The sequence below is a fragment of the Pezoporus flaviventris genome, unplaced genomic scaffold, assembly GCF_033815535.1.
Source record: "Pezoporus flaviventris isolate CSIRO_AGI_PZ_B2104156 unplaced genomic scaffold, CSIRO_AGI_Pfla_v1 ptg000031l, whole genome shotgun sequence".
In the NCBI taxonomy this organism is placed as follows: Eukaryota; Metazoa; Chordata; class Aves; order Psittaciformes; family Psittacidae; genus Pezoporus; species Pezoporus flaviventris.
The window spans coordinates 51178814-51191542 of record NW_026892579.1 but is presented as its reverse complement, the minus strand read 5'-3'; the positions used below and the strand labels follow the sequence as shown (position 1 = coordinate 51191542).

The 12729-nt window shown below is 39.8% G+C and overlaps 1 protein-coding gene across 2 annotated transcripts in view; it reads left to right on the top strand.

Moving 5' to 3' along the window:
* The window catches only part of CDC5L (cell division cycle 5 like), a 34073-nt gene extending 24585 nt beyond the window's left edge, over positions 1-9488 (top strand). For both annotated transcript variants that reach the window (XM_061460978.1, XM_061460977.1), the window contains 2 exons: positions 7136-7348; positions 9021-9488. In XM_061460978.1, the coding sequence (XP_061316962.1) occupies positions 7136-7348; positions 9021-9125 (318 nt within the window). In that variant the 3' untranslated portion in view covers positions 9126-9488. The remainder of the gene's footprint in view (positions 1-7135; positions 7349-9020) is intronic.
* The last annotated feature ends 3241 nt before the right edge of the window (positions 9489-12729 follow it).

The window sequence follows — 12729 nt, the reverse complement described above, 5'->3', positions numbered from 1 at the left end:
CTGGAAGGAGGATCTGGGGAACAACAGGGCTCAGTCTGACCAGTGAAAAGGATGTGGGGGTTCAGTCAACAGTCTACTCAACATGAACCAGCTTGTGCCCAGGTGGCAAAGAAGAGCAGCAGCACCCTGGCCTGTATTGGAAATAGTGTGACCACCAGGACTGGGTGATTGTCCCCTTGTATTCGGCAGTGGTGAGGCTGCATCTCAAATCCTCTGTTTAGTTTTGGGCCGCTCACTGCAGGAATGATACTGAGTTGCTGAAGTGTGTCCAGAGAAGGGCAGCGAAGCTGGTGAAGGTTCTGGAGCACAGGTTATGAGGAGCAGCTGAGGGAATTGGGGTTGTTTACCCTGGAGAAAAGGAAGCTCAGGAGAGACCTTATCACCCTCTACAGGTATCTGAAAGGAGGTTGTAGTGAGGTGGGGTAGTCAGTTTCTTCTCGCAAGTAACAAGCAGTGAGAGGAAGTGGCCTCATGTTGTGCCAGGGAAAGTTTAGTTTGGGTATTAGGAAATTGTCTTCACTGAAAGGGTTGTCTCATGGTGAAACAGGCTTGCCCTGGAACAAACTGCTACTTATTTTTGTCCGGCTGCCACCTGCCATTCCCGGTAACCTTGTACCCATGCTCTGGTAACTATGTGGTAATCTGGATCAGTTCATTGAATTGGCCGAAAACAAAGTAATTTTAGATTAAGCAGCAGACCCCTTTCCAGAGGAGTTGGATATTGGATCAGCTTAGCTGTAATATACATCACGTCTTTGCTTTCAGAATTTTAGAGTATTTGTGAGATCTACAGTGGAGGTAATGCATAACCTATAATGAGGAAAGTAATAAAAGTTTTTGTATTGCCAATGATAACTTATGTCTACAATAAGAAAAAATTGACAGGGAAGATAAATGGATTTAGCCAAAAAGCTTGTGTTTTCTTTCTAGCACAGGTGAATATTTTATTTGCCTGTTTTTGAGCAAGTCCCATGAGTTCAGATTTGATACACCTTATTTTAGCCTCCTACCTAAACAAAGTTGCAATTGCCTTAGGTTCTCTTCAGTAAAGATGAGGTACCTCCTGAGAGCAGCTTGGCCCATTTTAGAGTTGAATTTCCCTCCGAGTTTTCTTTCCTTTTTTTTTTTGTTGTTGTTGTTTTGTTTTTTTATTTATTTATTAGAGAGGCATTTACAGCACCTCAGAGGAGCGAAACAAAACTAAGTCTGAGGAAAACGCTACTAGTTGATTTCATACCAGTTCTCTTATTATTGACTTTGGGACCTTTGAAAGAAAGCAGATAACTGTCAGTAAGAGGGTTCTTCATATTCTTTTTTCTGTGATCTTGCCTATGAGTCTGAAATTTGTCTTCAAATTGGATTGTTGTGCTAGCCTTCCAAGTCATCATTTTTGCGGTGCTGGATAACTTTGTATAGAAAAAAAAAAGTCTTTTTGTACATGTTCTCCGTCTAGGGTATTCCCAAACATTGGAAATGAGCAATAAAATAGTTCTTTAAAAATAATCTTAGACTGCATATTAGTTACTTTTTTTTTTTTTGTCCACTTTTCATAGTATGGTGGGAGGTTTTTTCCTTCCATGTCTTGATGGAAACCATAGATTCCTCTGTGGTGGTTGGTGAAATCAGGATTTCCTACTTCCAGCCTGTCCTAATATGAGCAGTGTCAGAATGTGTGAATGTCAGGCCCGTGTGAGTTGCTGCTCACTAAGTAACTTGCTTCATTTATATCTGTTGTTAGCTGCAGTACCAGTGACTCATCATGCAGGCTTCTCATGGCACTTCTGGTATGTATTGAGAGGGAGGCAGTTTGTTAACTTGTTTATTGCATGACCTTGACAAGACTTGTTAGCCTTTTCTCTGGAAGAGACCAGTACAAGAACTCTGGGCTTGCAGTGATAGTTTTTGAAGGTAACTACACTGTGCTTACTGCCATATTATCTCATCAGATACAGTAGTAACCCATGTTGATTACAGTTAATCAAAGCTGTTAGTCCGAGGTAGCTGTTGCTGTCTGTGATCGTACTGTGGGTTTTTTGGTTTGGCTTGTTGGTTGGTTTTGGGTTTGTTTGTAAAGAGTTTTCAGAAAAGCTTAGTAACAATAAATTGTTTGATGTTCTTAAACTGTGCTTTTCTAGACATGTTTCTACTGTGATTGTTATATGTGATATCACTGATAATATTGCTAGTCTTAGAAACATTTCTGAAATAAAAATATTCAAAGTGGGATTTCACGTCATCGTTGTAGATCAGCAGTGACTGCTAACAATGTGGTAACTTTCTGGATTATTCTAGTTCTAGATAGTTGGATGCTGTGAACTTCCTGTGGGAGCATTTGCTTTTGATGTACCCTGTGCTGTGTTTACTCAGCAGTCCTACCAATTCATGTCATGACATTTGAAAGCTAATTGCCATAATTTCTGAAACATAGTTCACATGGAGATTGCTCTTGGGTTTTGTTTTGACTATGAGATCAGTAGGTTGTAATACATAATCTATGTAGCAAAGTGCAATATAGGAATTTAGGTTGAGGCTTCCCTATTAAAATGGGGAAAGGTAGCTTTATATTTCCATGCAAGCTTTGAATATTTGGTCTAGTTTTGATTGCAAAGTTGCAGTTGCGCACCGGCAGTGCCTTAATTTAAGGATCACCTGTGACCAGATCTTTCCATGAGAAAATTTGTTGTCATCTGAAAGTTACATGCTCTGTCCTCTTTTGACTGCTCTGCTAGTAATTAGCACCTTTTCTTAATGATCTTCATACCCCCTTGTGTGTTAAGTAAGCACCTTCAGTGTTGCAACAGCGCACTGAAGCTGTGTCAAACCATGGAGTGGTTTCAGTTGATGAGTTGAGCTGATGTGAGTGTTGATGTCAGTTTGACAGATTTGAGACCATGCTGTTCTACTCTGGGAATGCAATTTTTTGTTTGATAGTAACCCCAAGCCTCAGTTTCCAGCAGAGTTCACTATTATTTTTTTACTAACTCAGAGGTAAGAGGCAGGCTCTACAGAGAGTGTTGACTGGTCAACTGTAGACAGATAGAGCAGTGTTTCAAGCCAAAAAACGGAAAATTCTGTCCAAGAGCATGGAAATGGAAAAATATTTTTAAGTAGAGCAATTTGTTTAATTTTAGTAGAGCAATTTTTGTTTAAAAACATGCTATTGTAGACTGCACACTCAAGCTTATAAAGACAGATTATACACAGAGGATGCCCCAGTGTTACAATCATCGTTGTCCCTGGGGTGGTTTGAAGTACTGGTGTAACCTGGTGTTGGGCAGAAGGCTGTCATCTGAGTGTGTATTGTCTCATTCCAGCTACTCTGCCTGACTGAGCCAATATGAGGCAAGTTCACAAACCCTGCTACTTAAAGTTAAACCTACTCCTGCCAGCAGAATTGAGTATGGGAGGGCCTCTTGTGGGTCTGAGGTAAGGAAGGAAGTTATAGTAACATTTGGAGTAGTCCTGTATAGATTCTGAAAGTAACCTATTCAGCCAGCGTAGCTGAAGCTGGCAGAGGATTTCTCTGGAGAAGCTAAGCAGCTTTATAATATGTTGATTCTCCAAGGTCAAGGAGCAAGTTGGTTTACTTTTAACTATGGCCCTGGTAAGAACATGCAGCAGTTTTCTGTCATGCTTTTTATCCATCAGGCATGATTAAGAAAATCAATGAGAAGACAAGAGAGCTTGATGCTGTTTAAGGATTACCAGAAGCTCCACATTTAATGGACACAAACAGTCAGTAAAGGGAAAACCAATGCTTTTGAATTGAACTGAGGAGGGGCGTCCTCAGTGAAATAAGGAATGTGAAAATTCAGTTTTGAGTGCACTTGAGCCATTCCTTCCTCAGGGCCAGTTATTCTTAAATCTCTCCTGGTGCGTGTTTGTTCTCATAGCAGTCTTCCCTGTTCTTTGTTGTCCTTAGTGAAACCTTCCAAGTAACCAAGAATTCCATGCGAAATTTAAATCCCTCTTCCTTTCTCAGTGGACATAAGAACAGACTAATTTTTCACAATGATCTTGGGGATATTTAAAACATGTTGTTGTGTCTTTTCTTAATTTTCGCTATTTTTTGTAAGGTGGAGGAAAAAAACCCAAACAAAAAAACAACAAAAGATCTATCCTGTTTTTTCAGTCAGCCTCCCTTTTCTAGGTCATGTTTTATAAACCTCTGATTATGTCTATTGCTGTGTTCTGTTTTCTCTTGTTTGGATCTCTAGTGTAGTATTGGAAATTGAACACAACTCTACTAGGCCTGAGGGAAGGCTTTTTTGTGGGGATTTGGGATGGGATGAGGCTCTCATGCTTGCCCTAACATCATATATCATCCTAACCCGTGTCTGTACATTCTGTTCTTGTTTTGCTATAGCTGGTACAGAAGTCAGCAGAACCAAAGCTGGCCAAGGAGCAGCACAAAATAAATAACAAAGTGGAGAAATCTTTCAAAAGTCTTTAGTTTTCTGCTAGGTTCAAATGGTTGTCAGATTTTACTGAAATCTATTTCTTAGCTTTAAGCAAATAATGTAGACTACTGTTTAAACACACCTCTTCATAACTGCTTGGAATTTTTAGCTTGGTATCTGATCCTTAAAATTTTACGAAGCTTGAGCTAAAATTATATGCAGTTGTTGGCATTAATGCAGCAGTCAGCAATTTTGAATAAATAGTATTTGTTACAAAAGCTAAGACCTCTTTTTGACCTTTTCATAGTAGGTCCTAAAATCTTGTAGTTGGGATGGGGGAGGAAAGGTGGTGAGTGTTCGCATTTCTCTCTGTAAGCAGAGAAGGACGAAGGGGCTGTTATTTCTTGTGATAGCTACTTGGGAGGCTTTTTTCTCCCCCAGTAACACACCCCCCCCACCCCCACCTCCGCCCCCGCCAGTAGAAAAGCAAGGTCTGAATAGCAGTATAAAACCTACAGAGCTCTAGTAGTTGAAAGTAAGAATCTATACCCAGATCAACTTAAAAATATCAACTCCAGTTCTTATTGTCTGAAAATTTCAGGAGTGTTTAAGTAGTCAGGGTCTGATACTATAATAAGTATTACAGTTGAACTGGATTTTTTTTTTTTTTCTTGGAGGAAAAAAAGCTTTATTATATCTCATACATTAAAACAGTACACACTTAGAGTGGGATTGATCCACCTGACCTTAGGTAATGCTGTCTGAGCAAGCCATCTGTCCTCCCATATTCATCAGTGAAGAGCACTTCAGTAGCATGCTTCTTCTCATTCCGAGGCCCTGGATCAGATGATACATGCTTTAGAGTTGCCAGTTTGTCTTCTGGTTATGGAAAGATCTTGGGCAGCAAGCTCAGATGTTGATGTCTAAAGCTGAGAAAAGTGAATCCCAGCTCAAGTGTGTAAAAGTGTGAGACCATCCCAGAGCATGAGACAGTACTTCCACTGCTACTGGTGATGCTTAGAGAATACAGGTAATTCAAGACTTGTAACTGCAATGCCCTGATCCAGTCTCTTTTCTGTATGGTGGAGATAGTGCTTATAACTGTATTTCATGTACTCAGTATTTAACATTTTATTAGAAAATCTGGTTATTGACAGATCATCCCTCAGGACAACAGAATAGTTGAACTTTTCTAAATGGTCTTTTTTAACCTGTTCTAGGAGACTGACATTCTGATTGCAGTTTCATTTCACACCAAGCATACTTTATGTTGTCTATAATGCTGTGAAGCAACATGGGACAATTGATCTTTGTTACATTAGACCTCTGTTATAAATAAATTTCTGTTTGCCTGTGCATCCATCTGTTCCACGATCTCTAAATGTCAGTGGCTCTCAACACACATTTTTCATCCAAGAAATAGTAATTGGAAAATAGTTAATTTACTGCACAGCTGTATTTGTTGTTGCAGTAATAGCATATTATTTACCACTGGAAACATTCAAAGCTTTCATACTTTTCCATTAGAGAGTATCCTCACAAATCCCTAATCTATTTATTTAATTTTCTCTAGATTTATATAAATATTGAAAAAGAGGCGCCTTTCTGTATGCTTAAAGCACCTTGGGCATAGCTTAAGTCTACATTGCAAACAGAAACTGAAAGGCATAGCAGTCTGGGTCTCTCTCCCCAGGAGCAAACTAGACAGCTCAGAAAGTCAAATTTCTCTTTCACTCACCCATTAACAGTTTGCTCCCTTGACCATTCACTTTGTTTATCTCTGCACCACCTACTAAAACTGTTTCAAGTGAGTGAATAAATTGTTAAGGAGTAGGGCATTTCACAGAAACATACAGCTGTATGATAGAGCATGTGTTATTAAAGTTGGGATGGTTGAAAGGTTGATGAAATGTGTTTTGCAATAGCTTGGAGCATAAGACTGTGATGGCTGCTCTGGTCCTAGTGGCTGAGGTTGGCTGGGTGACTGTAGTTACAGCTGTAAAGAACAGATAGGAAAGTAGTTCCTTCCCAGTGCAGTTTAGTTTAATTGGTAAAAGATGATACCTTGGGTAATTGTAGAGTTCAAAGCAGGGAAACCTTCTTGGTTTTGGTTAATCAGTGTAAGTCCTTTGCATATGAGAACGATCACCAGCAAATCTTTGATTTTTTTTAAGAAATGAGGCAGGGTAGGTGATTCAGCCTCTGTGGTTCTGAGTTTCATCATAGAATCACAGAATGTCTTTTTACTATATGAAATATGATTTAGATGAATGTTGTTAGAATAGACAGAGGGATTGAAAGATGTAGCTGCTTTTGCAGACTAAGAATATAATTTGGAAAAGGAGGAATGTAATACCTTGATTTAGTTTTACTTTACTAAGGCATAGAACATCTCCTGTGTAAGCGGGATGTGGCATAGCAAGCTGACATGTGACTCGGCTGCTTAGTTAACTCAGCAACTGCAGCAACTCCTGTCTGTAAAGCGGTACTCAGATCGTGTGTCATCACCCCTGTTTTGAATATTCATCCCCCAGAATAATCTATTTACATTGTAAGGCTTTTAATCCAGAAATTTAGGTCGTTGTAAAATCTGCAGTATGATTTGTTAATAGAAATCGAAGAACTCAATCAACTTGATGGAGTTCCACAGATATATTTTTGCTACTTTTTTGGTTTGTTTTGTTTGGCTTTTGAATTCTGGGTAGATAAAACTATTCTTGGGTTCTTTCTGACAGATAAACAGAGGTCACATGACAACTGAAGCGAAGAGGGCTGCCAAGATGGAGAAAAAGCTGAAGATCTTGCTTGGTGGTTATCAGTCTCGGGCAATGGGCCTCATCAAACAGTTGAATGATTTGTGGGACCAAATTGAACAGGCACATCTGGAACTACGTACATTCGAGGAACTGAAGAAACATGAAGATGCTGCAATCCCTCGGAGACTGGAGGTGGGATTCCTAAATGTAACATGTTAGGTCAAATACAGGCGCTTTGTGGAAAAGATGTTTTTACAAGGCTCTGAGGTTCACAGCCTGAGTTTGTATCAAGTTTTAATGATCTTTTAAAATTATACTTTTGGCTATGACCCGACTCCTCTGCTGTTCATTTCAATATCAAAGATTTTCTGATACATATATTAGAAGCTGGGACTAATCTACTATTGTGTTCTTTAAATTTGTTTTTATTCTGTTTCCTTGTGTGGTTTATTTTATTAATCTTCTGCAATGCAAATCAGCAGAAGTTCCGTATCTATCTTAATTTGGCTTGTCTTGTTTTTAATTACTGTCAGAACTTAAGGTAGATCTGAAACTTGTCTAAAGCCTTCTACTTCCTTAAAAGTCAAGGGACCAAATGCCAACATACTACAGGAGATTCTCCTTTCTTTTCACATGTTAATTATATTACTCCCTGAAGCTAACATTGTCATTGGACTTGCAGGTGGGTGGACTTCTGGAAAGCCAGTACTGAAATGGAGTTATTGTACTGATTTAAACATGGGTCTCTGTTTCAGAAGCTGAGCGGTTGTTCTGTAGTTATTGTTTTGAGCCATCCTCGGTGTTCAGGCCATTTGCCTGTGGTCCTGTTGCTAACTAACAACGTTTGCATGTGGACCTCCTGATAATGCCACCTGCCTTACTGGCCTCTAACTGGTTGGCATGGCTTTTAAGAAGCAAGATAACTTTCTCTTAAGCAGCCTTAACTTCAGCCAGGAACTAGCAGAAATAGTCTGAGATACATGAAAACAGTGCCTCAGACCCACTGCTCTTAGTTAAGGATCTCCTGGATATTCTATGCTTTATTTGGCTAACAAGGCAGCCCTCAACCAAGATGCAGTCTTAGGCTTGAGTCAGTGCCAGGCTTGCTTTCCAAGAAACAAGTACTCAACGTAATTTTAACTTGAGTCTCAGATCTTCCCAACCACTTGCTAAAAAAAAGATAAAATATATCAATTCCAAAAACTGTTCTTACGAAGACTGTAAATGCTCATAGATGTGTTTGCAAATTCAGAAGTGATTGTTTTAGTGAAAGTTAACAGTAAAAATGTATTAAATAGCTTGATAGCTACTAATAGCACCTGGTATTAGTAAATGGGACTTTACCTGGGGATAATCCTCAGAATACATTTACTGCCTCTCCTGAAACAAAAGTGAAGGGAGATGAAATGAACTGGCAACTGGCAGTTTTAGAAGAAGCAGTAGTTCTTCATGCCTTACGTAGTTAGTGGAAGAAGGCCTTGTTGCAGGAAGCAGGGTTGATTAAGAAGGTTACCCAAAAAATGTTTTGAACAAACTCATGGAAGAAGAATCCATGGATAACTGTTAAATTCAATACTTGTGTCAAGTTTCCTATTTGAAATCTCTCCTTTTGAGGCATTTAATACTAACTGTTGTCAAAAACAGGTTAGGATACCTGACATTTGAAATAAAGTAACTGTGGTTCTTGATGCTCTCATCAACTTCTCAGTTTTACATTTATATTTAAAATAAGTAATTTTAGTGGTGTCTTATCTCAGTTCTGACCCCTTCCTCTGAAGGAACTAAAATACAACCCTTGGTAAAGATCTTCATCGTGTGACCATTGGGAAAACTGACTGGTTTCTTAATTATGTTTTCCTTGCAGTGTCTGAAGGAAGATGTGCAACGGCAGCAGGAGAGAGAAAAGGAGCTCCAGCAGAGATTTGCTGACTTCATGTTGGATAAAGAGACATTTCAAGCAAAGTATTAAAGCACAAAATTCCATTCATCGCTGATGTAACATTTTTAAGGTGTACAGATGCTTCTCCAGCAGCTCTTACTACTGTACTGCAGAAATCAAATGTAGTCTGCTCTTTGCATCTTGTCAAGTTTTGTTCATTTAGTGGACTATTCAAAATGCTCTATGTATGAATGTCTTTGGCCAAAATTAAAAATTGAATTGAAATGGCCAAAATTTTATTAAAAGAAAAAAAAAATCATTTTGCTATGATTTTAGCCATGTCTTCATTTGCTAGGGTTATCACATTATTCCTAGTGTTTTACCAGTCTTAAACTTGTAAGATACATGCCTGCAGAATAATGTCTTTGGAATAAATTTGGAATGTTAAAAAATGAGATACAAAATGCCTGTCTTTCAACTAAAATTGAATCCTCCCCTATCCCGGGCCTCTTGTGTTTCTGGTAGATTGTCTTTCTTCCCTTTCTTTGCTGCTGCTTTTTATTTCCCAAGGCTGTAATTTGTAGTAGAAAGGACCTGTGTGGGATAATTGCAGTCCATGTAATAATCTTTTCATGGTGCATGTTCCTTCCATCTGGTTGATGAACCTTTTTCTGCTTTTATACAGTGCGCAGAAGAACTTGGGTAACATCACAGATCTACCTTGGCCCAGACCTTGTGGATGATGGTTGTAGGGACTACATCCGTACTCTTACACACCACAAGCACTGGAACTCAGCTGCTTGTTGTGTTCAGTTTTTAGCTTTGTCCTTTGCTCTGTTCTGCTCTGATCAGCTCGTGTCTTCAGAGCACCTCCAGGTCACGGTTTGTGAATTAGTGTAGGCCAGGGACACTGGGAATGCTCAATCAGCAGTGAGGATGTGGCCAGCCCCTGTAGCTTAATGGCATGTGTCTGTGCTGTGCCAATTAGCCTGAGAGCATCCTGGGAACATAGTTACTTTACTACTGCAGACATGAACATTCACAAGGTTATCACTGTGTGCCATCATTTAGGGGTTTGTGGAGTACGTCCTGAACATGTAATGCTTTTGAGATCCTTGGTAGTATTTTCTGTTGCTCCTTGAGAGCTGGTTACTCATGCTTTGTTGCCCAGAACAGCTGTGGAATGGGTTGGAGCAAAGCTTCCTGATTACAGCTCCTCTCTACACTTCAACAGGTTTTCATTTTCTTGCTGGTTTGACTGTTCTGAAGGGTAAGGATGGGATTGAAAGGGGTGACTGCATTATTTCCTATTCTTTTAAGTACTTTTCTAAATCTCATCCAAAATCTTTCTCCAAGTACTGTCTAGTCAGACTACACTTAAGTTTGATGTTAGTTGAAAATTTTGCCAGCCACTCCCAATGCTGTTGATACAAGCATTTACCAGAGTCAAGCATCTTATTAGAGGTTTGTTTTCATATTTTTATCTTTGTGGAGATGTCTTTCACTTCTTCAACGATCCATGTTATTTCAAGCTCTTAGACTTTGGGTCCTTTGAGTAGTTGTTTGTGGAACTGCATAGGGAAAAAGGCAAAACTGTGTTCTTAACGACAAAAAATTCAGCAATTAGATACATCCAGTTGCATGCATCACCAAATTTTGCTTGTAGATACTTGAATTTAAATGAAGACTTTGCTGTCTGCGATTTTATCATGTTACAGAATGTCACTTTGTTTAGGCCCTGTCCTGGGGGACACTGTCAGGTTTGTGGTCCTGTGTCCTGTTTATGTGCCATCCATGTTACCAGTGGTAATCAGATTCTTTTAAAAGTGACCTGTCTGATTTCTACTGGTCACTGGCAGGAGCAGCTACAGAGCCAGCCTTAAATATCTTTCCCTTTACTCACCAGGGCATCATTCTTCTGAAGTATTAATGCAATTATAGACTACATTCTTCTAGAAATATTCAGAATTAAATATTTAACTAAACCAGAGCGCATCTGGAAAGAAGTATTAAGCATCGACCTTTTAGTATGGGGTATTTTAGTCTGGGTGGTGATACCCAAAAGGAAAAATCATATAAATGCACATCATGACAGTTCTTGTGGTTATGTGGTAGCTAGAGATATTAAGAGAAAAGCCTGGTAGGCTTACCGATACCACAGCTGCAATTCTTTCCTTTCTTTTTAGGGCTGCAGCAAAATCTCTTTGAAGTTTCCTGTATTTTTGACAGCTTTGGAGCAAGACAGGTATTCAAACATTCTGCCTTAGCAAATAGTTTTTAATGGAAAATTCAGAAGGACTGATAGATTACAAGAGACTTTTCATTCTTAAAACCCATACAATTAAGCAGTTTTTAGTTGTAGCAGATAAGAATTTTTAGCGTGCAAAGCAGCAGATACAAGGTGGTTATATTTGAAAGGTGTCTACAGGAGGTTTATTCAGTGTTTTCTCCAGCTCAGCTTGTTTACAAAATGCTTACACTGTTTTCCCTGTTTGTAATCAGAATTTTGATTGGAAGTTTCTGCCTATCTCAGTAACGAAAGAAAACTAGTGAAGGAAAACAATGTCTCTTGCCTCACCTAAAGCTCAATTGTACTTTGGTTCGACTTTTTGCCTGCCCTTGGCTGCCAACCAATCCTGCTGTGAGCCAGGGACAGACCCTTTTGGTACAGAAAGTGCTTTAAGGCCCTGTGGTACTTCTTGAGCTCAGAAAGAGTGCTGCAGAAGGCTTGATGTCAGGTATAGCTGAGGGTCCTAAAAGGGCCCTGCTGTAATCAGGACTGTAATGACCAGAGGACAGAAAATGCAGAGGTGATACTAAGCTATAAAGACTCCCTCTTCCCCATCTTGACTTTATCCTAGTTCTGGTGTCCTCAACATAAAAAGGACATGGAACTGTTGAAAGAGAGCCACAAGGATGATCAGGGGACTGGAGCACCTCCTCTATGAAGACAGAAAGTTGGGGCTGTTCAGCCTGGAGAAGAGAAAGCTGCGTGGAGACCTCATAGCAGCCTTCCAGTACCTGAAGGGGGGCTATAGGGATGCTGGGGATGGACTATTGCTTAGGGACTGTAGTGATAGGACAAGGGGTAATGGGTTAAAACTTAAAACAGGGGAAGTTTAGATTGGATATAAGGAAGAAATTCTTTCCTGTTAGGGTGGTGAGGGACTGGAATGGGTTGCCCAGGGAAGTTGTGAATGCTCCATCCCTGGTGGTGTTCAAGGCCAGGTTGGACAGAGCCTTGAGTGACATTTATTAGTGTGAAGTGCCCCTGCCCATGGCAGGGGGTTTGGAACTAGATGATCTTAAAGTCCTTTCCAACCCTAACTATTCTATGATTCTGTGATTCTATCACTAATACTGGAGTCTTGGACCATTAATTTGCAGACACAAAATATTGGCAGAGGTGTGACTATGTCACCACTCCTGCCTCCTTTTCCAGAACTATTTCAGTGCCACAAGGCAGTAGCTCATCACTGTCAGATGCTTGAGATATTTTCTGAGGTTGGTTAGTCCTGGATATCATTCACAGCCTCAGTGCCCACTTGAAGTCTTAGATCTTCTGAAAGCACTCTTAAAACTTCACACTGGATAGTCTGTGCATATGTCTGTTGGATTCAGAGAGATGTGAATGGAGCAACAGAGCCTGGCTAGGACATCCCCAGATTAAGGAATTCAGGTGTGGTAGCTTAAA